This window comes from Panicum virgatum, chromosome 6N, assembly GCF_016808335.1.
Source record: "Panicum virgatum strain AP13 chromosome 6N, P.virgatum_v5, whole genome shotgun sequence".
NCBI lineage: Eukaryota > Viridiplantae > Streptophyta > Magnoliopsida > Poales > Poaceae > Panicum > Panicum virgatum.
The window spans coordinates 52,735,139-52,761,848 of NC_053150.1; the positions used below are offsets into that span (position 1 = coordinate 52,735,139).

Here is a 26,710-nt window from a genome sequence, read left to right on the forward strand (position 1 = left end):
AGGAGCAAAGATTTGAGGTATGGAGAGGACCGGACAGGGTGTCCGCAGACAAAGGGTAATTCAAGAAGTTTTGATAACCATTGACGGGAGGGTGTTCTGCCGATGTCAGAAGCCAAAGGTGCATCACTTACCATGCTCCCATGTCATCGCGGCTTGTTCTGTATCTGGGTTAGATGCTGCGTCCTATGTTTCTCAATATTTCACAAAAGAAGCCGCAACACAGACTTGGTGTCATGAGATATACGGCATCGGTATTCTAGGCCCATTCACTCAAAAAAATCCCCATCCAATGCTCATCCCTGATGCAGCTACGAAGCGGGGCATAGGCCGACGGCAGACACGTCAGATCCGGAACGAAATGGACGAGTCCAAGGCTGGAAAGAAGAAAAAACGTTGCAACTTGTGTGGAGCGGACGGTCACACTTACAAGACGTGCCCACAGCTTTCAGTACCCACTGCTGCTGCCAAGGCTGGACCTTCCGGGAATCCGACGGATGGATCGGCTCCACCTACAAGAATTCGTCGCATCTAGTTGTGCACGTAACAGCTTGCAATGTATTTGTGTGTACGAAACTAAGTATATTATGTATTTGTCTCGAATTTGGTTGTAACGAATGAAACCTTTAATGTAATATGTTATGTGGTATTTTGTTTAATGTTCTATTTATATTTCGTTCATTGTATCTTATGTGGTATTGTATCATAAATATAATCATTACAATCAAACATAGCAAACATATAAGTATTGCAATTAAAGGTACAGGCGTCCTGTCACAATTTACATCACAATCTAAAACTGATGTCCATCATAAGTTACAGATCATGTCATGAAATCATCTAAATCGTCATCCCAGTTGACAGATGGTGGTGCTGTAGGTGGTGCAGCATTACTTGACGAACCTCTCGACTTTCCTTTTCTCTCTTTTCTGGTTTTAGGTTCATGTACAGGGGGAGGAACATCAGGTGTTTGAGGCCATGATTTGGGGGCATGAAGTCATCCATATCGTCATCCCAGTTAACACAACTAGGTGCTCGAGGTGGTGCTGCATGACTTGACGAACCTCCGGTCATCTGTTCTTGCGGAGGCCGAGAACTATCACCCGAAGATCTTTTACACCTCCTTCGTTTAGTTTGCGGCATAACTCCACCAAAGATACATACCAATTTACGGAAATTTGGTATCGATTTGTTAATCAACTCCGTGTCCTCGGGGTAATCCTAGCATATAATTACACAATAATTTTACTATTTCGTAAATATGGATTACAAATAACGGACGTGATTAGAAATAAATAAGAGTTACCTTAATGTGCATCTCATACACCTCTGGCCGCATCCATATCTTATAAGTAGTTTGTAAGAATCCAATAACATAAGGATGATTCGCTAGTTCACATACCCTCATGTATATCTTCCGACGTTCTAGCAGGTGTTCCTTTAAATCTTGCATTGTAATACCTCGAAACAATGTCAAATCTTTAAACTCAACTAATTTGGACAACACCAACTCTATCGTACCATCCGCTAATGGATCCGACTTCTTACTGATTACATGACGTGTCATGATCTCAAGAAATATACTAGATTTTTCTTCGGTCCATGAAAATCCAACAAAATTGGAGGCAGCCATTGCCTTATGCTGCAATAACAATAAGGTACTGTCATTCTAAGTTTACTATTCTATATTTCACTATCTAAAAACTAAATCTATTCTAATTCATAATTATTTTAGAAACAAGTCTATAATAGTTGAGAAATATTGGTTATCTGTGGTTCGAATCCAAAATCCTGCAGGGCTTCGCCAGTTTTTTTACCTCCCTCACCCCTCCTCTCTCCATCTCCCCTCTCTGGATCTCGTGGGCAGAAAATGAGGGCGTAGAGGGAAGGAGCGGAGTTTTATATTTGGGGAGGGAGCCTGCCGCCCCCTTGCCGGGCGGCAGGCCCCCTGCCGCCAACTGGTGGGGCGGCAGGGGGCCTACCGCCCGGCAGGGGGCGGCAGGCTCCCTCCAAGGACCTCTGCGCAAAACAAATTTATTTTTATTTACATATAAGTCCCTACCGCCTCCTTGCCGGGCGGTAAGCCCCCTGCCGCCCCCCCGCCGGGCGGTAGTGGTATAGAACTGTAAAATCTAAAACCAAAAATATATTTATGAATTTTTTTTTGAAAAATACAAAAATAAAAAGACGCGGAAAATTGCGACGGAAGTTGGGCCGCTGCATCTCCCCGCAAGGAAGGTCGCGGCCCATGCGCGCGGGTGGGCATCCACAACCGGATCCGATTATACATCGCTTGAGGTGATGGATTTCTAAATCATGATCTCAACGCGCGGTATCATAGGATCGTCGATCCACTAATATAGTTTGTGTGCATTGTTAGAGAGAGGTCCCCATACATGGAGAAGAAATAATAATGTACAATGAATGAATGAACAAAATATTAAACATCACAAACATCTACAAAGGGATCAAATAAGTTAGCGTTGCGAACAAATTAGTTACATGTAGACAATTAATTTTACATTAAGATAAATAGATCTAGATTACAATCAAACATATATATAATAACATTCAAGTTATGAATCAATTCACTTGTAAACAATTATTTTTACAAGTGTATATACACATGCTAAAACAAGTTAGCATACAAAGGAAATGAATCATTTCACACACCAATTTATAAATCTACAATACAAAGAAATGAATATTCGTATGAAAAGAAATATACTAAGTAAATAATAACAAATATACTAAGTATTGTAGTAATAAAATATATAATTTATAAATTTGCATGCTAACAAATATCAACGTAAAATACAAGGAAGAAACTAAAAAAAGGGAAAAAGAAAATAGAAGAAAAAATATGTTGAATGAGAAAAAACAAATAACACAAGGAAAAATGAAAGAAAACATATGAAAGGGAAGAGAATGAAAAAATAACGACATGTGAGGCATACTCCTTTTCTGAAGAATCAATTATGAATCTATGTAGATACAGTAAATAGAGAAGAATGAAATATGTTATAAAATAGAGGAAACATCTAATTAGGAATCAAAGAGAAGAATAAGTAAGTAAATAAGAGGAAAAGCAATAAGACCAAAAGGATTTGTAGAGTGGATAAAAGAGAAAGTGTAACGGAAGGAGAAAACGGAGGAAGGAAACGAAACTAGTAACGTAGGAAAAGAGATGGAAAAGAAAATGAGATAAGAAACAAGAAGCCGCCTAACTGCAGCACCAGTAATAAAAAACTAGTAACATAAGAAAAAAAAAGTAGAAACGAAAATGAAATAAGCTCCAGTCTAACTGCAGCAACAAGTGGCAGCAGCACCTCCAGCAGCTTTACAGGGCACTAGAACATTTGGCGCTGCGCCTTACCATTTCAGCAGCACCAAGTGGCAGCAGCACCTCCAGCAGCTTTACAGAGCACTAGAACATTATCGCGCGCCCTACCATTTCAACAATCAAAATATTTAAGATAATATAGATTTTTCATCCTTTATTGTCAGAAGGTAAACAGGCTACCATCGTTATCACCATTTGACGAACAGACATCTCAGAATAGTAGTAAAGTAAACCAAACCTCAAAACGAAGGTACAATCCCTCACTAAGATTTCACCTCATTCAAGCATAAACGAATAACAAATGAAAATAAATTCCATGTCCTTTTTGTCCTAACTAAGGTATTTCTGAAGCCTTCATTCATGCGAATTGATCCAAAACTCATGCTAGCACTCCTGCAGTCTTTCTTGGAAGAATACTTCGGGTCATCTAAAACACCCATATATAAGCTGTTATCAAAAGGAGCAAATTAAGTATATGAAATTTCATTGGACAGGTCTTTGGATCCTTTACATAATTTGTTTTATTACTTTGAGAAAGGGATCTAGAATGCATAAATTCAGAGAGAAAAAAAACTCTGTAATATCTTGGAACCTCTACGTCGAAGCTTTTAAGATTTCTAATGACTTTTTCACACATTACAATCCTAGCAAAATCAAACATGAAACACTGCTAATCATGATGTATCATGCAACTGAAGCTTTTCAACTCTTGAGAAAGGTTGATCAGCTTAGCTCCGAATTTTCAAATACATCCATTATGCTTGCATTATGTATCTAATGTAGCAGCGGTTGATATAGCATGTATTTTATTAACACCAATTTTATTCTGTCCATTGAGATAGAACCAAGGTCCAGACAATAAATAGTATAGTCGATACGTGGTAGGAACATCGAGCAAACCTGATCAAATACACAAAGGCAAAGCACAGGCTGCATGTATTTGATTAACACCAATTTTATTCTGTCCATTGAGATAGAACCAAGGTACAGATAATAAATAGTAGAGGTGATACGTGGTAGGAACATTGAGCAAACCTGATCAAATACAAAAAGGCAAAGCACAGGCTGTGCATGTAACAAAAGATGGTCCAGAAAACTGTATCTCGTTTTTACATTGTGTAGGAGCTCTTAGGATTAAAGTTAGGTTTTGTGGTCACGGTCAATCTACTTAGGTAACTCCGCCTATGCTGACTGGAAGACTCTCTCTCTCCTGAGTCGTCTCAGCATAGCCGGTCCTAAGCCCGGGTAAAGGAGGAGGGTTGCGTTAGGTTTTGACAAACCAGCATAAAAAATAGCCACTCTAATGGATTTGAAACCCACAAGAAACTCGTTGGGGCGTAACCCTCTTAGCGACGCGCTACATCGGAATCTGGGTGTGGTGATAAATGGGCAAGGACCGGGTCGCCATCCCCCCAAGGGCGCGTCGTATCGTGAACTGGGTACGATGATAAGTGAGCAAGGGTCGGGTCATCACCTGAATGGCGTGCTACATCTACGCCCGGGTGTAGTGAAAAATGAGCAAGGGTCTTCGCACTTCCCTCGACGGGTGGGAAGGGTAAGGAAGCTAGACGAGCCAACTAGGATTCGTGTAGGTAGTTGGAACGTAGGGTCCCTAACGGGTAAGTTGCGAGAGCTAGTTGATGCAGCAATTAGGAGGCGTGTAAATATTCTATGCGTTCAGGAGACTAAATGGAAGGGCCAGAAGACGAAGGAGGTTGAGGATACTGGCTTCAAGCTTTGGTACACGGGAGCAACTCCGGGTAGGAATGGTGTAGGCATCTTGATTTATAGGAGCCTTGAGGATGGAGTCGTAGAGGTTAGAAGGCAAGGCGACCGGATTATCCTAATCCGGTTGGTAGTTGGAGATTCGATTTTGAATGTGATCAGTGCCTATGCCCCTCAGGTAGGCCTTAGTGAGAGCACCAAGATGCAGTTCTGGGAAGATCTAGATAGCATGGTTAGTACCGTGCCTACCAGCGAGAAACTTTTCATAGGAGGAGATCTCAACGGCCATGTGGGTGCGACTAATGTAGGGTTCGAGTGAGTGCACGGGGTTTTGGGTAAGGTAGTAGGAGTCAAGAGGGGGAGGATGTGTTGAACTTCGCACTAGCCTACGACTTGTTGACAGCGAATACTGTGTTTAAGAAGAGGGAATTCCATCTTGTGACGTTTCGTAGTGGACAACACTCGAGCCAGATCGACTTTATCCTTGCTAGGAGGGAGGATAGACGTGATTGCTTAGATTGTAAGGTGATACCTGGGGAGTGTGTTGTCCCTCAACACAAGCTTGTGGTGGCAGACTTTCGTCTTTGGGTACGTGTCCACCGGGACAAACGTGCCAAGATTGCGAGAACAAAGTGGTGGAAGCTTAAAGGGGAAGCGGCACAAGCGTTTAAGGAAAGGATGCTAGGTGAGGGGCCTTGGGAAGAAGGAGAAGACGCAGATGACATGTGGCTAAAGATGGCAACATGTGTTCGGAAGGTGGCCTCAGAGGTGTTTGGCGTGATTAGGGGAGGCAAATAGGTGGGGAAAGACACCTAGTGGTGGAACAACGTGGTGCAAAGGGCTATTAAAGAGAAGGAGTGTTTCAAGCGCCTCCACCTTGACAAGAGTGCAGCCAACATCGAGGGCTGTAAATTAGCGAAGAGGGTTGCAAAGCGAGCTGTGAGTGTAGCAAAAGGTAAGGCGTTTGATGACCTGTATTAGTGGCTAGGCACGAAAGAAGGGGAGAAGGACATTTATAGGATGGCTAGGATCCGCGAGCGAAAGACAAGGGACATCAACCAAATCAAATGCATTAAGGATGGGACAGATCGACTGCTAGTGAAGGATGAAGAGATCATGGATAGATGGAGAGAGAGTACTTCGACAAGTTGTTTAATGGGGAGAGTGAGGGCCCTACCCTTGAGTTAGATGACTATTTTGACGAAACCAACAGACGTTTTGTGAGGAGAATTCAGGAGGTAGAGATCGGGGAGGCTTTGAAGAGGATGATGGGAGGTAAAGCGATGGGCCCTGATGGTATCCCCATTGAGGTGTGGAGATGCCTAGGAGATAGAGCAATAGTATGGTTAACTAAGCTTTTTAATCTTATTTTTCGGTCAAACAAGATGCCGGAAGAATGGAGGAGAAGTATATTAGTACCTATCTTCAAAAACAAGGGCGATGTTCAAAGTTGTACTAACTACCATGGGATTAAGGTGATGAGCCATACGATGAAGCTTTGGGAGAGGGTTATCGAGCATCGCCTAAGAAGAGTGACAAGTGTGACCCAAAACCAATTTGGGTTCATGCCTGGAAGGTCAACCATGGAGGCGATTTTCTTAATACGACAATTGATGAAGAGGTATAGGGAGCAGAAGAAGGACTTGCACATGGTCTTCATTGACCTTGAGAAGGCATATGACAAAGTACCGAGAAATGTCATGTGGCGGGCCTTGGAGAAGCACAAAGTCCCAACTAAGTACATTACCCTCATTAAGGATATGTACAAGGATGCGACGACGTTTGTCCGGACATGTGATGGCAACACCACTGACTTTCCTATTAACATAGGCCTACACCAGGGGTCAGCATTGAGCCCTTATTTATTTGCTTTAGTAATGGATGAGGTCACAAGGGATATACAAGGTGAGATCCCTTGGTGTATGCTTTTTGCTGATGATGTGGTGCAGTTGACGAGAGTAGGGCAGTGGTTAATAGGAAGTTAAAGCTGTGGAGATGCACATTAGAGTCGAAAGGGTTCAGACTTAGTAGGACCAAGACCGAGTACATGATGTGCGATTTCAGGTCGACTAGACATGAGGGGGGAGACGTTAGTCTAGATGGGCAAGTGGTGGTCCAGAAGGGTACTTTTCGGTATTTAGGATCGGTGCAATAAAAGGATGTCGACATTGATGAAGATGTTATGCATAGAATTTCAGCTGGCTGGTTGAAATGGCGGCAAGCTTCTGGCATCCTTTGTGACAAGAGGGTGCCACAAAAGCTAAAAGGCAAATTCTATAGGACAACAATTTGTCCGGCGATGTTATACGGTGCTGAATGTTGGCCGACAAAAAGGCGACATGTCCAGCAACTGAGTGTAGCAGAGATGCGGATGTTGCGATGGTTTTGCGGGCACACAAGAAGGGATAGAGTCCGGAACGAAGTTATTCGGGATAGGGTCGGGGTGGCACCAATTGAGGAGAAACTTACCCAGCATCGGCTGAGATGGTTTGGACATGTCCAACGAAGGCCTCCTGAGGCGCCGGTGCGTAATGGGGTTCTTGAGCGGGTCGATAATGTAAAGAGGGGTAGAGGTAGACCTAAACTGACATGGGATGAGTCGGTTAAGAGAGACCTTAAGGATTGGAATATCTCTAAAAAGATAGCTTTGGATAGGAGCGCTTGGAGACTAGCTGTCAATGTGCCTGAACCTTGAACCTTTTTCTTTCGGGTTTCATCTCTAGCCTACCCCAACTTGCTTGGGAAAAAAGTCTATGTTGTTGTTGTTGTTGGTGGTGGTCAATCTACTTAGGTAAGCTGAAGCAGCGAGCTCTGTCCATATATATATAGCTAACCACCTAAACAAAGCACCAGTTAAAGTTAATAGTAGAAAAGAAAAAGAAGATGAAAAATGATTGGTGAAATTGTAAAAAGAAATTGAAACCCAGTAAGCAATTAAAATCCACTGGTCATCTCAGTTTTTTTTACACTGTTTCTTTGATATATCAATCTTTTATGCCTCTGTGACATGCAAAACACAGTTATTGAGCACAACTGCGTATAGCACTAACTTTGTGCCCTACAAATTATCTATTATACCTCAAAATTAAGAGTCGACCCATAGAATTCATTAAGTATCAAATGCATGGTATTTTTGCTTGAAAAGGCTACTGCTTTAGGAAAAAGAAAATTCACCTTTTCAGATAACATGGTTACCTTAGCTAAGCACAGTAGTTCATTTTCTCTTCTTCGTCTCTGTTTTCCTTCTATCATCAAAACAAAGTGCCTTCTGAGCTTTAGATAGTTACACATTTTGATTAATGGCAAGGATTCTTTGTTCTGCAGAAAGATGAGCATAGTTATTTGATTAGTTTGTTGAAATCAGCTATCATTCTTGTACAGATATACCATTGAGGACATGTTGTCCCTCCCATTCCCGATCGAGCAGCAAGAGAGATAAAGAAAGAAATTTGCAATCGGTTAACTCAACATGGTTACGGCATGCTCATGATCAAAATAATCAGATGGATTCTGAAAACCGAAACAAAACGAGCAGTCGGACTATCAACAACAGAAGTAAAAGCATGGGAATGTAGTAATTCCAACGCCGCTTTGCTCATACAAATCCAATCAAGACTGGTACTGAATCTGCATTCCGTTTTCTTGAAACCAGAGATACCCAAATCCAAATCATATCAAGAGGAATTAAAATGCAGGAATGAAGTGGTGCAGATAAAGAATCGAAGATTGGAGGAGCAGGGAGTGAATGACGAGTGAGTATCAGCACTCTAACCATGGGGAACTTGCAGGTGCAACAGATGAGCATGCATGTCCTCCCTACGACGCCGTCGGGGGTACACCTCCATCCATTACCCGGAAGCGGCGGCGGCCACGGGGTCGAGCACCCATGGCTGGCCGACCGAGGCCACGGCGCGCTTAGAGGGGATCCTATCCTCGGAGAGCATGCCGACATTGACGTACACGGCGTCGCAGCGCGGGTGAAGTCGGGCACCTAGCGGAGGGAGTGCACCATGGCCGGGGATGCCCCCGCCGTGAGGAGCGCATTGGCCGCAATGTCCATGGACACCAGGTTATCGATGCGTTGCACCAGCGGCGCCCGCGCGCGGACGGCCGGGAGGAGCGAGCACGCTCGGCGGCCCCACCACGGCGGGTCGCGGAGGGGCAGGCCGGGGGCCAGGAGGAGAGCAGGAGTGGGCGGATTTGGATTCCGTGAAGCGGGCGGCAGCATCGGGGAGTTGGCGACATGGAGGGAGGTCGAGCTGAGCCTTGGCCGGTCGAGGCGGAGGAGTCGGAGCCGGGGAGGAAGCGCAGGGGGGCCGCCATGGATCTCAGATGCACGACGGGGATGGTGGATCTCGCGCTCGCGCGCCTACGGAGGCGGCGGAGCTCACCCGCGGGAGCGGGCGGCGGCTAAGGAGAAGAGCCGGAGGAGCACCAGCAGGGAGGGGCGACGGAGGCTATCGGAGAGGGAGAAGGGGAGGCGGCGGCGGTGGCAGGGAGGGAGAGAGATGACGGCGGCGGGGAAGGAGAGAGGGAGGGAGAGGGCGGCGGGAGCCGGGAAGGGAGAGGGGTTAGGGTTCGGGGTGGCGGGAGGGGTGTACTGCAAAAATGCCTTGCGGGGGGTTTTCATAAAAACGACAGGATTCTCGAATTTCCTGTTCTTTATGTCAAAATAAGGGTCTAGTAAGTAAATTTTTGAATGTGGGTAGGGACAATCTGGGTTTGGTTGAGATTGTTAGAAAGAATGGGGGTTTATTTGCAAAATTTCCAAAACGACGGCTCCACGCCACGCGTCGCCTTTTTCCCGTGGGATGCGGGGGGAGGAGCGGAGGGCAATAGATTTTTATCAAGCTGACGGATATCGAGGCCTGGTGGCAGCTGCAAATGTAGACTTGGGGTTCGGACTCATATTGAGCTGTGATCAGGGTTCAACTTACCGACCGCTAACCGGTAACCGCCGGCCTCCGGTTCCGGTATACCGGACCGGTTTGGCCGGTTACCGGTCGGAACCGGACAAATTCAAATTTAAATTCAAACTTCCCCTTTCAACCGGTTCGTACCGGTATACCGGCCGGTTAGACCGGTTTACCGGCCGGTTTGACCGGTATACCGGCCGGTTTGACTGTTAACCAGTCAAATTCAATTTTTTTTCTTTTTTGGTTTAAATTCAAATGCCCGCAAAGTATACTAAATAAATGTTTGTATAACATATTTTAGTCTAAATGAACCCTCCAACCCTCTTTTGTACTACTTTTACATTGTATTTGTATACTTTTGTATGCACGTTTTTTTGTTTAACTTTAAATCCCCGCAAACTATAATAAATGAACGAATTTTTGATAAAATTTGACACCATTAAATTTGTCGCATCTTTAAGTATTTTTAGGAATTTTTTAAGAATTTTTCATTTTTTTTGAATTCAAATTTAAATTTTGAATTTGGACCGGTTTATACCGGATCAAACCGGAACCGGTCCGGACCGGTTACCGACGGTTAGGGGAACCATGGCTGTGATAAGTAAAAGAAAACGTGTACGGTAATAAATCAAAATTTGATAATAAGCCAAATCCATGCTGCCGATCTCTTCAGGGGATGGATCACCTTTCTCAGCTGCCCTTTTTAGTTTTAAATTTTTTTTGCACAGTACTGTAACACCCCAGGTGTTTCATTAGCTAAACCAGGGTCTTTAGCACCAAATCTTGTACCTTAACCAAGAAACATCGAAGCAAATGCATGAGTATGTATGCGTGTATATGTGTATTTGTGCATAGGTCAGGAACTTCAAATAACTTTCAAACCAAAGCAAGTAGGCTGATGTAAATGAATAGACGTGTTCACCATGAAAAGATTTGTAATTGTCCAGTTGAACTCTAGGGGTGCAAAGGGTAAAAATCACATGAAATGATAAGTTGTTTGAATTATAATTTTCGGAAATTTAAAATAACTTTTAAACCTTTACTCGGTTAAACATTTTCTTGAAATAAAAGTTGTAGATTTTTAAATTCTCTACAACTTTCGTATTCAGAGTTTTCCATGTTTTAAAAGAAATGTTTGAGCAAAAATTCGAATTTGAATCAATCAACTCTCTCTCTCTCTTCTCTCCCCTCCCCTCCCCTGTTCCTGCCCGGCCGAGCAGAGCCGACGGCCGCGCGCCGTTTCCCGGCCACGCGCCGCTCCCTCGCCGCGCCCCCAGTCCGCTCCACCCTCGGCTTCTCCTGTAGGTTCTCGGCCTCGCCACGCGTCGCAATCCACGGCGCGCTCGTCGAGGATGGCCGCCGAACCGCCACGGCGACGCCGTGACGACCCGGCCGACCACACCTCGCCCTCCCCCTCGTCTTGACTCGCCCAGACCCTCCCCGGGATGCTCAGAGACGTCCCCGACCTTCTCTTCGTCGCCCCTGAGCCCGAGAGCCGAGTCCCGCGCGCCCCTTTGCCGAGAACGGCCAGCGCCGCCGCTCGCCGGTCTCCCGTGGAGCTCCCTCCTCCACCCTTCCTCGCACCCAAATGACCGCGTAGCTAGCTTCCTTGGCCGCCGCTGGTGCTCCCCGACCCAACCGCCGCCGCCCAAGCTTGCCGGACCGCCGCCGCCGCCTCCAACTGCCGCCGCCGGAGCCTCTGCTCCGCGGAGGAGTCTCCTCAGGCCGCCCCGCGCCCAACCAAGGCCACCCCTAGGTTCCTCTCGCCGCTCTCTAGCTTTTCCCCATGTTCCCCCTCGCCGCCGGCCGCCGCAGGCGCCGGAATCTGGCCGCCCGCCGCCTCCCCTGCTCTGATGTCCGGCCATGGGCCTATTCATGAGAAGATAACTTCTTCCAGGGGCCTCTGTGTAAAAAGTTCTTTCTTTTTCTTTTGTTTCCCAAAACAGCAAACTTTGAAAATTTCTAGAAATTTGTAGAAAAATCGGAAAAATGCAGTTCCAAATGTTCTGGAATCCTTGCAGCAAGATCTACAACTTTCATTGCATGCACATATTTATTTTCTGTCTATATTTTAATCTAGGAAAAAGATTAGATTTCATAGACCATAATTATTCTATGAGTTCTACTCACTATCTAAGGGTTATTTTTGGTGGGTAGCTACTTCATGCCATGATTAGCTTTGTGTAAAAATTTGAGCACCAGTTAATACTTTTAACTAGATGAAACCCTAGTCTTGGCTAGATCTAGTAGATTAATCTACTTTTTATTTTCTGGATGTTCTGTTATATATATGTGTATGAAACTTTTTCTGTGTGCTTATAATACTAGATGATCACCACTGTCCAAGTTTCTTTAATTTTAGATTTGTGTATCTATTTCTTTTATTTAATCCTTATTTAGTAGGCTTTAATTATGATAAATAGTTTATGTTGATGATAAATCATGAAAATATTTCTGGGTGTTATTTTTGAATAGTTTATCTTTTCCATGGAGTTTGAGCCTCAGTTCATTAATATAATAGGAGCTAAAAATGAATCTTGTAAATATGATGTCTGTTTTATTTATTTTCTCAGAATTAGTTATTTGTACATAAAATCATGAAAAATTCACAGTAGCTAATTCATTCCTTTTTAGACCTACTGTTAAAGTTTAAGATTGTTTTATACTCTGGTCTAACCGGTATAATTCAATCTTATTCTAGGAGTTGTCTGATTACATGAATTGTTCTAGTTATTTGGCTACAAGTTTTGGGATGAATTTTGCAGGATAGCTAGTTCTGTTTACCTTCTGTTTGATGTAATTTTTGTTGATTTTAATAATATATGTGTGCTGAGTTGTTGATTTATTATTAAACCATGATTTAATTGCTATAGGAAGCTGCTCCCACTTGTTTAGGAAGTTAGTATAGTTTTCTTGTGCTGTTGATCATGAGGTCTTGTGTAGTTAGATATGTTGAGTTACTACTCTATAAACAATTGCCCAGTAAAATATGAATGGAAGTGTTTCACTCTTGAACTTCGGGTTTTGTTCGAATTACAACTTTATAGTGAAGCAAGTTATAAGTTGTTATCGTCACACAACTCATACATGTGCATTTCATATAGATTCGACTACTCTTGCTGACGGAACATACGAGCTGGTGCCCGAGTTCGAGAGTGAGCAGCGTGAAGCTTGGGTGAATCTAACTGAAACTACTGAAGGCCCGAACCCGATTTCGGAAGAGCCCAGAACTAGTTACGCCCAGGAAGGCAAGCCCCGGAGCATGTCCTTCTATTTTAAATTATGCAAATTATTATTGTTCCTATCTACTTGTGCATTTAAGTTACAGGATTTGACTGAAACCTTAGTTGCATGATCCTAGGTATCTATGCTTGAATACTAGTATGTGTAGGACGATAGTTGGCTATGCTAATGGTTCGGTAGAAGTCGAGTGATTTCCTGTCACTCGCGAGAATTATAGGAGTTGGATGTTTACTACCTGCTACAACTATAAGGTCTACGGGCGGGGTCGTGATACTCGGGATGCCCCGTCTGTTTAGTGAAAAGTGATAAGGCCGCAGTGTGTGGTAGTGGTGGTTAAGCGTTTGAACGTACTAATCACATGCCGAGAATATGGTAATCGGTAAGCTTAAGTACTGGATTGAACCGCAGCCGGAACATACCTTCCCACCGTCTTGAACTCGTTCACATCTAGCTAATGGCGAGTACAGAGTCGTCGTACTGCTGTACTTGAGGGCAGTGGGCCTGTTCCGTGAGGCGAGAATTGAAGGGAAAAGTTGCACGTGTGACTCTGTGAGTATCCACGTGACGTGTGTTTAGGCCTGTCTGGCCAGGTTAACAAATTCGATTCGAATCGTCCGCTTCTCACGGTTTGGGACTGCTTAACCCTTTTGCCACATAGAGTAAGAAGTGAAAGATGAGGATGATGAACATGGTTGATTGGATAACAAAAGATATTTTTTTCACCATGCATGCTATTGGATAGATGCTCACCTAGAATGGGTAATTGAACTAGAACCTGAAGGCTATAACCTGCAATTAAGGATCTACTCTTTACTGCTTTTCGGCAAAACAAACCCCTCAAGCCAAAAGCCTTGCTGAGTATTAGAATACTCAGCCTTGCTTGTGGCTCTTTTTTTGTTCCAGGAGATACTTTGGAGGATATGTTTGCCAGTCTGACCTGGCCCTGTACTCTCCCGCTTGGTTGGTCCGTGGAGTGGGATCCGTCCCCGGCCACCGATAACAAGAACGAGTGATGTCATGAATCGGGCTTCATCGTGACACCAATATCGTCGTTAGTTCTCGTGTTTACTTTCCGCTAAAATAAAGGCCTCTGCTGAACTTTTTATATGTTGGCTTTGAAAAGTACTTTGTAAATTTGAAGCTTGGTTTGTAATGCTACTTTTATGTTAAACTCTGTGGTGTAATACTGTGAGGTGTTGTAATCTCTGGACTCGCCTTCGCGTGAGTTATGCTGCTTTGTTCGATCCAGGTTTAAGTGGTTTTATCGGGAATTTACCCGACAGACCTTCGATGTACTCCGTCTGTTGTGTGAGTTAAACCTAAATGCATTTGCAGCGATGGTTAGCGCACTTAAGCCGGTTTATGTCGGGCGGTTCTGCCACAAGTACCTGTGGGCTCCGGAAATGGCCAACTATCAATCTATTCGATTGCTAGTGTGTCATGCGTTGGATCGAATATGGTCTAGCACACAATGACTCGAGAATTTAGACTGGTCCGGGCCGGAAAATGCCCTACGCCCAGTATGGGGGTGGTAAGGTGGTTCTCTTGCTCGAGCCCAGGTGCTCAAAGTTCAGAGGGGAGCTTACAAGCCTTCAAGCGTATATTCTCTCGAGCTGGAATCTCTCGGAGTCAAACCCTCTCCTACGTGGGGGGCCTTCCCTTTTTATAGTTCAAGGTGGGGCCCCCTGTTTACATATATCTATCGAGGTGTCTTGGTTCCGCCCTAGAGTCCTTCATCTTTATCAGTCGGCGGGCTCTGCCCGGTCGGTCGGGAGTGGAGAGGCTTGTGTCAGATTGGTTTTCTTAGGCGACGGGTTGTCAAGCTGTTGTCCCGTCCCTGGTCAGTCGTGGTGGCCTTGCCACTCGCTCGGTCGCTCGGCGGTCGTCTCCTTTCCTGTCCGCCCGTACCGGCTCCTCCGTCCGTAGCGCTGTCGTGCATCCTTCCCTACGTGGCTTCTGCCCGAAGGACGGCACATCCATTGAGGGGTGCCCTACCTCGGTCAGGCGGTGCTGCCCTGTCACAGTCACAGGCATAATAGAGTGGTGTCCAGAGGAAGCCATCATTACGATATGCGGGATGGAGCTCGTTGACGCTCTCTCCCGTCTCCCATCCGATGCGACGTGCTAGCCGCACGGCCCACACTATTCCCCTGTCAGGGAGTCCTGTGGACTACACAGGCGTGGCGTACAGAGGGAGTGGGTAACATGTGAAGTCGTACGGGGCCTGACTTGACTAGCACGCCTGTTGTACGGGGCGGCGTTCTTGGAGCGCATGGCCCGAGTTGTTCCGTACGGCGCTGACCCAGAGAGTCCCAGGTCGGAAGGCCTCCACGTGTCCCTGGAGGGCCGATTTCCTGGACGGACCGGGCGCTGAAGGATGGCAATCGTCCGTACCAGTTTGCGGGCCGCTCCGAAATGTGCCCCACACGATGTTGGGCCGTCAATGCTTAAGGCGGGCCCGTTAGGGACCCTGGGTTTATACCCCCATTAGTATCTATCACATCGAATCTTTAGACACATGCATTTGAAAAAATTACTATTACACAGTCTAACTGATTAGCATGAGCTGAATCTTTTAAGTCTAATTAGTCTATAATTAGACATTATTTGTCAAGTAATAACGAAATGTGCTACAGTATCAAAAACTAAACTTTTTCACCAACTAAGGCCCTGTTTAGTTCTAAAAAGTTTCATACAGTACCCGTCACATCGAATCTTCGGACACATGCATAGAACATTAAATGCAGTCAAAAAAATTACTAATTACACAATTTAACTGAAAATGACGAGATGAATCTTTTAAGGTTAATTAGTCCATAATTGGACTTTAATTACCAAATAACAACGAAAGTGCTACAGTACCAAACCTAAAAATTTTCATGAACTAAGGCTTTGTTTAAATGCACTCAAAATTCCAAAAATTTACAAAATTCCCCATCACATCGAATATTTAAATGCATGCATAAAGTATTAAATGTAGCTAAACAAAATAACTAAATATACAGTTTGACTATATTTTGCGAGACGAATCTTTTGAGTCTAGTTAACGTTTGGCGGAATAATAATTACCAATACAAACAAAAATGCTATAATATTTTACATCCAGAACTTTTCGCATCTAAATAAGGCCTAAATATAAACACTGCAGCCGCAACACGCTCCGCTTGCAACTGGAGGCAAATACTGGTCAATGAGTGTAGGAATATAATACAATAGCTGTTACCCAGCTAGATTCCTAGGCAATCATATCTTGCGTTCTGTCACAGGACAGTCCAAATAATACCGATCAAGTGCACTAATTAACCATTTAACTTAATCCTCCAATAATGCACTTCACCAGTACACTCAGACTGCCTGCTTTAACCAGGATCGGTTGCACAGGAACTCTCGCCAAAAGACGAGCACAGGTGATTACAAGCAACAAAAGTTTCCAAACTTAACTTACAGCCAGAGTTAAAATAAAAGTCTCCAAATTAATTTACAATAAAGCTTTACAAGCCAGAGCTACCTTTCGAATACAGAGTTCAAACGCAGCGGAAAATACAAACAGTTTGAAACAAACTTCAAAATACCGTACGGTAGATAACGTCGATGGCAAAAGACGAGCTTCACATCTTGCCCACTGATGTGAGGCTCACCTGCCTTCACTTCACGGAGGAGACGGAACCCACTCGACCGTCCAACCTGGAGGAAGAGGCTGACCACTCCAGGACGCACTAATTTCCTTGAAGTCTTCCGGAATACAACCTGCTCGGAAGGGTTACAACCAAACCCTGAGTATTCTAATACTCAGCAAGGCTTACCCGTCTATGGGTATACTTAGCCCATTACCTAGACATGCACAGCTCTTTGGCTCTGGGTTATTTTGCTGAAAAGCTACTAAAACTGGATCCTTACTTTCAATATTTTAGCTCCAATTGTGATGATAGCTAGAAACTAGGTTTACCTAATTCTTTAGAGCACACATGGTTAATCATATTATCTTTTCAAGAATATCAACAAAAGTCCAACTTTTCTTTTTCTGCCCTTTCAATCCTTACTACGATGCGACGCATTGACCAAGGCTCTCATATCCGCGAGTCACGGCGAATCGATCCGATTTAACCTTGCAAGGTGGACCTAACTCACACGACACATGCAAGCCCAGTCGGGCCATGTGCGTCAACTGTTTCCACATTACCACGGCATCTGAACTACGCCTGCTAAAACCCAGGTGATGGGCCCCTCGCAGTGAACTCCCGGAGAACCCGGAGGCGGCATCCTATCCAACACCCGCCAACTCCCACGCCCAGCGTAGCATGGCGGAATTCAAATCACCGCTGTAATGTGGTACACAGCTTACCGGTTTCGACTACCTCCTACTTCCGGTATGTGGTTAGTACTGTTCAATCCTCAGTCAAAGGGCCAACAACGGAACGGTCCTCAATCGACACAGGCGGAGACTCAACTTTCTTTACCCAAATATCATGCCCAACTTTCCCTCCGCCCGGTCTCCAATTTCCTTCTCATTGCCTTATTCCTGACAACACTGCCTGAAGTAACAACCCTATATCTCGCGGGTGACAGGAAATCACCCGTCTTCTACCGAGTTTACTTAAGCCTAGCAGTGCTAGAGATACCTACACTAGTAAGGACACTGGGTATCAAGATTATGCCTCTATGGTTCCAATCAATTCCTTAAACGTAAATGCACAATAATTTAAATATAACATGGAGTAATTAAAATAAGGGATATGCTCCGGGGCTTGCCTTGCAAGTCAGCGGGGTTAGCGATTTCTTCAGGTGCGTGCTCGACTGCGTCCTCTTGCTGTTCTCCCGCTTGCGGCTCCTGAATCGGCTCGGCAACCAGCTCGTAGGCGACTTCGGTGTCAGCGGCTACACGAGGGAAAAAATATGCCATGCATAAGATTCACAAAAAGGTACAATGCAATGCAGCACGCGCAACTAGAGTTATAAACAAAACCGATAAACCACACTTTCAAAACTACAGTCCAACGGAATGGTGTAGTGCTGAGATGGGTTTCGGTTGCTAATTCCTTTTAGCCTGAAGTGTTTCCTTCAAAACATCAACTACTAAGTTTGCTTAGGGCAGCACGGAGTAAGACAGGAGTTTGTTTTGTTGAGGTTACACATGCATGAAACAATAATCAAATAACCACACTTATAAAAGAAAAGTGTAGCTAGGAGCCAAATAAAAGCAAGGACTCGACATGCAGATATGATCAAGCCACAAGAAGTTACCAAAATAACATGATTTTGATAAGCATGCCACATAAATTTTCCAACAATTATTGACGACAGAAAGTATTTATTTTAACCCTAGAAAAGAAATCAAACACTAATAGATCCACAAAAATGTACACAGGCTAAGCACCTGAAACTTTTTCAGTGGACTACACATTCAAAGATTAATCTACTAAATAAATTTCATAATTTTTAGAGCAACGGAACAACCGGTATTAAATAAACTAGTTTAAACACAAAACATAATTTAAACAGGGGCAAAAGTGATATTTTTCATGCATGAGTATTTTTCTACAGAAGGTCTTGATTTTAGAAACCTAACAAAATTTGTTTGGCATTTTTCGTATTTTTTTGTGAATTTCTAGGCAATTTAGAATTACCAGCCGAAATAATTGAAAGATAACATAAAAGAGAGGGGGCTGACAGCTGGGCCCCACTTGCCAGGGACCCAGCCCGCCCCCCACTCCTCTGTTTTGCGCCGCACGGGCGGTCGGCCGGCCGGCGCGCGGCTAGGCGGGCCGCAGCGGCCCTGGCTCCCGCCGGCGGCGGCCTGCCGGCGGCGTGGCTCGGCGGAGCCGAGGCCAGGGCGGGCGGTGGGGCAGGGAGGCGCGTAGGGCGGCGCGGGGACGCTCCGCAGCGGGCGGGCGGCGGAGGTGGCGTGCGCGGGGCGGGGCGCGCGGCGGCGCGCGGCCGTTCCGCCCGGGCCACGGCCAACCGGCGGCGGAGGCGGGCGGCACCGCGGCCAGGGGGTCCTGGCAGCCCTAGGGCGCACAGCGGCGGCCCGCGAGCTGGCTCAGGGAGGGCAGGCGGCGTGCGCGCGGGGCGGGCGGCGCGTTCCGCGGCGGCGCGGCGGCGATTCGGCGGCGGCAGCCGCGGATTCCGGCGGGGAAAAGCTCGGGGAGCGAGAGGAGGTGGCTGTGGAGCTCACCTAGGGTTCGTTTTGGGCGGGGAACGGCCGGAGGTGGAAGCTCGGCGTAGAGGGGCGGAGCTCGGGGAAGACAGCCATGGCGGGCGACAGTCTGAGCTCGATTTCGGCCGGGTTTGGGCACGGCCGCGCTCGTGGGGGGTCGGAGTGGGTGGACGGCGAGGCTGCGCAGCTCGGGGTGCGACGAATCGAAGCGAGGTGGCGAGGGTTGGCCGGCGGGATGACGAACGACGGCCGGCGCAATGAGCTAGGGTTCGCTCGGTCCGTTCACGGCGTGAGGAAGGGGAATGGGGAACTGGAAGCTTCGAGGGCGCGCGCGACGATAAGAGCGGTGCTCGGACAACGAGGATCGTCGGGATAGATGACGCGTGGAGTCGCTTGCCGGCGTTCAGTCGCCGGTATGGGCGCGGGCGTGCACAGTGCCGAGCAGTTGCTCTGTTCACTCGTTTGAAAGATTTTAGCTCGAGTTTGACTAGTTGAAACTCCAATTTCCATATAGAAACTTGAAATTTGGCCAAAATAAAAGTTGTAGAGGAAGAAAAGATCTACAACTTTCGTTTTGGGCGAAAATCGATTTGAGGCTCGGATCAAGGACAAAAACGAGATCGAACATCGCTAAAACAAAGATTACTATGCGAATCCGATTAACGCTAACGACGAACTTGAGTCCACGATTAGCGAAATAAACCGTGATTAGCGAGCACAATTAACACAGGGGTGTTACACGTTCCTACCATGTTTATTCGTTGTAGATGATGCAACGTCCTGCTAACGGCCAGATGATAGTAGGGGGCGGCTAGGGGTGTGTTTAGATCCCATAAAATTTACAAATTTTTCAAATTTTCCATCACATCTCCTATCACATCGAAACATTAAATATAGCAAATGATACATGCATTGAGTACTAAATGCAGTTAAATAAAAAAATTAATTGCATAGTTTTGATGTATGTTGCGAGACGAATCTTTTGATCCTAGTTAGATCATGGTAGGACAATATTTACCATAAACAAACGAAAAGTACTGCAGTGTGCTACAATGACCGATATTACTTTTTCTCCCACCTTTTCCCCGTGTAAACACAACCTAGGACGACTTGACTTGACCTGATAGAGCACGCGCCAGCCACTTGCCTGGCTTTTCCCTTCCCTGTTCAAACACTGTTAGATGGCTGGATATTAGGTTAAGGTCTACATTTTGTATTTTTTATTTTTGTAAGAAAATTTTCAACATTTGAAGTATTAAATTTAGACTAATCACAAACAAATTACAGATCTCGTCTGTAAACTACGAGACGAATCTAATGAGTCTAATTAATCCATCATTAAAGCATGTTTACACGTCCTAATTAGGCTCATTAGATTCGTCTCGCGATTGACAATCCATTTGTATATTGCGATTTATTTTTCGACTACATTTAGTACACCATGCAAGCGATTAATTTTTATAAATCGCTTGCATGGTGTACTAAATGTATTCGAAAAATAAATCGCATTATACAAATAGACTGTAAGGATCCTCTAATGGAATTCTATCTTGGTGAATTCGCAGCGTACAACGGGTAGATGTGGCAGATGGAATAGAGGGGTATCCACCTTTAATTCATCACCAAGATGGCATCTGTATTCTGTCCATGCTTAGACACTTCTCCAATACTACAGCAACTGGATAGTGTATCTTGGAGATCCTTTATTCTAGTGACAGGCACCGTACTCGTATCATCTTTCTCAGGGTTGGGAAACCACTGAACTGAAAAGGTGGCTTCTAGGATACGCGCACGCATATTTCATTCAGGACAATTCTTGGGCCAAAAGCCCAAAAGCACCCCTACTCGTTCCAATGAATGGATCAGCATGCTCGTGGCCCAAGTTGGTTATTATGGATAATGCATCATCGTCGTCTGCTCCGGCCGGGTTTCACTACGGAGTCCTAACGGGGGATTTTTTTTTCATTTTTGTATTTAAAAAAAATTAAAATTTCAAAAATATATGGCGGTTTCGAAAAATTTCAAAACTATACCACTGTCGCCCCTTGTCTGGGCGACAGGGGGCCTGTCGCCCTCTGGCTGGGCGACAGGACCTAAATGTAAAAAAAATTACATTTAGGTCCTGGCGCCCGGGACGCATTAAACAGCAAACTTGTAAAATAGATATAAAATCGTAGAAAAATCGGAAAAATACAAACTCAACTGTTCTGGATTCTATGAAACAAGATCTACAACTTTTGTTATATAAAGTTTTCATTTGATCAATGTATCTTGCTCTATTTTAAATACTAGTTTAATGCACTTTTATTTAAATATCAAGATCCATCCTTTGGATGCATGTCATCTTTGACCAGAGTGTTGCATATGGTAAGCATAGGCTTGTACAAAATTGGTAGGCCCAGAAAACATTTCTAGAATAAGTTTTTAAATTAAATCTTGCAATATGTCTAGTTTAAATGAGTTATTTATCCATGCTGCTATACTGAGTTTTAGAAGCCAAAACTTTTATAGTACCATTATTTTATTTCCTAAGAGCTACAAAAAAAAGTTTGGTAAATTTTAGATAAGCACAACTAGACCAAATGAATTATTTCAAATTTTTCTAGGTACAAGAACTATTTTTCTTGATTTAGTGCATTTACCTTAGTCATAATTCATTTGGTCTAGTTATGCTTATCTAAAATTTACCAAACTTTTTTTATAGCTCTTAGGAAATAAAATAATGGTACTGTAAAAGTTATGGCTTCTAAAACTCAGTATAGCAGCATAGATAAATAACCCATTTAAACTAGACATATTGCAAGATTTAATTTAAAAACTTATTTTAGAAATGTTTTCTGGATCTACCAATTTTGTGCAAGCCTATGCTCACCATATGCAACACTCTAGCCAAAGGTGAACTGCATCCAAAGGATGGATCTTGAGATTTAAATAAAAGTGCATTAAACTAGTATTTAAAATAGAGCAAGATACATTGATCAAATGAAAAACTTTATATAACAAAAGTTGTAGATCTTGTTTCATAGAATCTAGAACAGTTGAGTTTGTACTTTTCTGATTTTTCTACGATTTTATATCGATTTTACAAGTACGCTGTTTAATGTGTCCCGGGTGCCAGGACCTAAATGTAAATTTTTTTTACATTTAGGTCCTGTCGCCCAAGCAGGGGGCGACAGGGGTATAGTTTTGAAATTTTTTGAAACCGCCATATATTTTTGAAATTTTAAATTTTTTAAATATAAAAATGAAAAATAATCGCTAACGGGGTGGGTTTAAATTTTGATCAAGATTTAAAAGTTTTAGCAAACTTTACTACTTTAATCCATCTAAGCCCTTGTTCGGTTAGACATGGATTCATTCTGAGCCAGGAATAATAAAAACAATAAGAAATATAACAAGTTTCGGATAAAAAACTAATTGTAACAAAATAGACTCATAGTTGGTACAATAAGAGACCGGGATTAACTCTATATCTATAGACTCATGGTTTGATTTCCGATCTTTTAATGTAGCTATTATAAACCTATTTTATTGCAATTAGCTTTGACCCAGAATGAAACCTTATCTTTTATTATATTTCTCAATCATTTCTGACCCGGAATGAATCCATATGTAACCAAACAAGTCCCAAATATACATGGTAATGTGCAAATGCAGCGTGGCGGTTCAAGAACACACCAATCAATATATATATTATATTGACTTACACACCGACCATGCATATACATATATATATATATATGCATGCATGTTCTCCAAACAATTAATAATCCTAGCTAGCTACTAGTGCTGCATACATACATACATACATCGTCTGCTCAGCTCGCTCGCCACACCAAATCTCTTAATTAATATGCATGCATGCGTGGAATGGATCAATAAGATGAGAAAGAAAACCACTAATTAATTAATAGAAATACTGCTGGTGCATGCTGGGTCGATAGCTAGCATTGCATCATATCAGACGTTTTCGGCGGTGGAGCATGGCAGCAGGAGCGGCTGCGTCGTGCTGGACGGCAGCTTGGCGCTCCGGATGATGCTGCCGGCGGCGTCAGCTGGCGGCGGCATGACGGCGGCGTCCCTGTCCCTGGCGAGGCGCGCCCTCTCCTGGCTCTTGCCCCAGAGCACGAGGTAGAGGCCGGCGATGATGAGCACGGCGCCGATGATGCCTCCGAGGTAGAACTTCTCGCCGAGGGTGAGGGAGGCCATGATGGCCACCACCAGCGTCTGCACGGGCTGGTACACGGCCACGAACACCGGGCCCCCGCGGTCGATGCACCAGATCTGCACGGCGAACGCCACGCCAGAAGCGATGAACCCCTGCACGCAGGTACGTACACACCAAATTAATTAATTAAGCTGATAATTAAGTATATATATATATATACTAAAAAGTTTACAAGCAAGCTAAGTACTGACTGCGTATAGGATGGTGAAGAGCTCGGATCCTGAGTGGAACTTCCATGCGTCGGCGTCCCTCTCCATGAAGGCGGCGATGATGAGGAACTGGATGACGCCGAAGAAGCAGGTGTAGGAGGTGACCGACAGCCTCGCCGGGTACTTCTTCAGCACGGGGGCCTGCAGCACCAGCCAGCCCGACCACGACAGGCAGTGCCCGATCAGGTACACGCACCCCAGCGTCCAGTTCTTCACATCATTGGGCGCCGCCGCCTTATCATCCAGCAGCCCCAAGGCGGCCTCGGGCCCCCCGAAGATGGTGGGGCCCTTGTACAGCGTGATGACGGAGGCCCCCGCCACGCACGCCAGCGTGCCCGCCACCTTGGCCACGCCGTCGCGGCGGTCCAGCCGGACCTTCTCGATGCGCAGCGCGGCGGCCATGGCGAAGGTGATGGCCGGCACCGAGTTCTGGATGGCGGAGGCGAAGGTGGGGGACGTGTTGTCGAGGCCCAGGAGGTAGAACCCTTGGTTCGCGGTGATGCCGCACAGCGCGAGCAGGAAGAACTGGACCGCGAAGCTGAGCGTCAGCCGCGGCCTGTCCTTCTTCTCGAGGAAGTAGGCGAAGGGCACGAGGAGGCAGAGCGCGATGATGTTGCGGTACACGGGGAAGACGAGCTTGCTGATGCCCATGTTGAGCGCCAGCCGCGACACCACATGGAACCCCGCGTACCCGAACTGCAGCGCCAGCATCGCCACATGGAGCTGCGCCTTCTCCGGCATGCCGCACACCCGTCGACCCTCCGCCGCATCCGCCATTGTACGTCGTTGCTTTGCTTGCTTGCTGCTGCTTCGTCCTAGATAGGAGGAGATGATGAGATCAAGAAGCTGCTATATACCAGCAGCACCTATAGCGGCGTATATAGTGATCGATCGAGCTTGGAAGGGGTCGCTAGCTAGCTATATAACAAGGGCAGGGCAGGGCAGGGCAGCAGCTACGACTGCTGCATGTGTGCTGTTACTAGCCACTGCATGTGGGCCCCACAGGCGCAGCGACAGCTGATGAGAGTGACGTGGCACTCCAACTGTCACTGTTTTTCTGCTTGTCGTGCGTGCACTTCCCCTTTTACCTGCCGGACAAGTTAAATGGGCATTTTTTTGCCTCAATAAAAAAAAAGCTAATAAAGTGGCATTCTTTTAAATTTATTACTACAGCCTACGACGACCTAGCTAGGAGCAAAGTTACGGGATGCATCGAAACTTTACCGCACCACTGACTGCCTGCTCCAGCTCCACATGATGATGACTGCTGGCGCAGCCGCTGCTGATGCATGCTGTCATGTGGTCGTAGTTCCACATTCTAAAGTGAGTGAGTGATTCAGCTACACAACTCGAGTATACCACTTGAGTGCAATGGCGGCCAGATAGAGGCCGGGGTACAGTGGTCTTTTTCCTCCTCCTCCCTTCTTTGTCGACCTTTTTCCTCCAAAAGTACCGTGCTTACACTTCCCGGATCTACCCGGCTTGCATGAGTGGTTCAAGGCATTAGCACAGTCTACAAGTGCTTTGGCTGGCTATTTTATAGAAACATGGCACCTATAGATTTCCAAATGGGCCGCCCAGCCCTAGCCCGATGTGGCCCGCCCTAAAAGCGGTCCGGCACTATCAGACCATCAGGCCTGATAGTGCCGGGCCCATCGGGCCATCGTGCTGAACTGGTGGCCCAAGCCCGACACTAAGGCCATTTTATAGGGCCGGGCCGGCACGGCGGCCCGACCGGCCCATCAGGCTCTGGCGGCCCATCGGGCTGGGACGGCCCGGACGGCGATGGCCGGCGGTGCGCGGCCGCACGGGGGCTGAGGCGGCCGGCGGCCGAGGGGTGCGCCCGGCTGGGGGCGCGCGGGGGCCGGAGGCGGTCGTGTCGGGCGGCGCCGCTGTGGCCGGCGTGGGAGCCCGAGACGGCGGCGGCCGGCGGCGACCGAGAGGGGCGCACGGGGGGCGGCGATGACAGGTGCGGGCAGCGACGACAGGGGCGGGCGGCACCGCTGCGGCTGCCGCGGGCGCAGGCCGAGGGCGGGGCGGCCGTCGCGGGGTGCGGGCTGGGGGTGGCGTGGTGCGTGCAGAGGGGGTTGGAGGAGAGGGAGGGCGGCTGCAGACTTGGGGTGGGGAGAAAGAAGAGAAGGTAGAATTAGGGTTTGATGATTTTATATGTGGGAGGGGAAGAGGTAAGGGGAGATGGGTTGTTGGGCCATTGAATGTCATGGGCCGCTATCGGGCCGGCCATTATCGTGCCGTGCTTCGGGCCGGCACTATGGGCCGGGGTGGCGGCCCAAGCACTAACACCCATCGTGCCGGGCCAGCCTGCGGCCCGATCGATCATGCCTAGGCCGGGCTATTGCCGTGCTTTTTAGGGCCGGGACTCGGGCTGCCCATCGTGCCCGGCCCATTTGAAAATCTATAATGGCACCTAAAACAACAAGGATTATATATTCTCTTCTGCAGGACCTTGCTATATATGGTACTCCAGTTACCTCTCCTAAGAGCATCTCCAACAGGGTGACTAAATTTGGGTGACTAAATCCCATTTTAGTCATCCACCCCTAACTTTTAGTCACCTAATATTTGTTCCCAACTCTAGCAGGACTGATCAACTCACTCCCTATTATTCATCCTGATATATGGGTCCACCCTGTCATAGAAACGTCAAACAAACTCCGCTCGTCCCTTCACGCCCGTTCTCTCGACCGCGCACACGCACGCGCCGGCGCCGCCCCCGCTCCGCTTGCTGGCCCCGCTAGGACCGCCTCCTCCCGGCGCCGACGCCCCACCCGAATGTCCCTACCCTGCTCGGCGCCGCCCCCGCTCTACCCGCCAACCGCCGCCAGGGCCGCCTACCCGCGCCGCTGACCCTGGGCTGCCTTCTCCTGGCGCCGACGC

The 26,710-nt window shown here is 46.3% G+C and overlaps 1 protein-coding gene and 1 long non-coding RNA gene across 2 annotated transcripts; both read right to left on the reverse strand.

Moving 5' to 3' along the window:
• Positions 1-3,465: 3,465 nt before the first annotated feature.
• Positions 3,466-9,579, reverse strand: LOC120679004. The gene is made up of 3 exons (XR_005676923.1): positions 8,838-9,579; positions 8,261-8,383; positions 3,466-3,787 (listed from the first exon to the last, which is right to left on the reverse strand). It is a non-coding gene; the product is annotated as an uncharacterized LOC120679004 (long non-coding RNA).
• A 13,440-nt stretch (positions 9,580-23,019) lies between these two features.
• On the reverse strand, positions 23,020-24,719 carry LOC120679175 (protein WALLS ARE THIN 1-like). The gene is made up of 2 exons (XM_039960679.1): positions 23,798-24,719; positions 23,020-23,698 (listed from the first exon to the last, which is right to left on the reverse strand). The coding sequence occupies exons 1-2, from the start codon at positions 24,590-24,592 to the stop codon at positions 23,339-23,341; spliced, it is 1,155 nt and encodes a 384-aa protein (XP_039816613.1). The 5' UTR covers positions 24,593-24,719; the 3' UTR covers positions 23,020-23,338.
• Positions 24,720-26,710: the final 1,991 nt, after the last annotated feature.

What these genes read in the sequence shown, in the direction of transcription:
- LOC120679175 (XM_039960679.1), bottom strand. Translation starts at nt 24,592, where the DNA reads ATGGCGGATGCGGCGGAGGGTCGACGGGTGTGCGGCATGCCGGAGAAG. An exon ending in TCTTCACCATCCTATACGCA is followed by an intron (nt 23,699 to 23,797) that starts GTCAGTACTTAG and finishes ACCTGCGTGCAG; the next exon opens with GGGTTCATCGCTTCTGGCGT.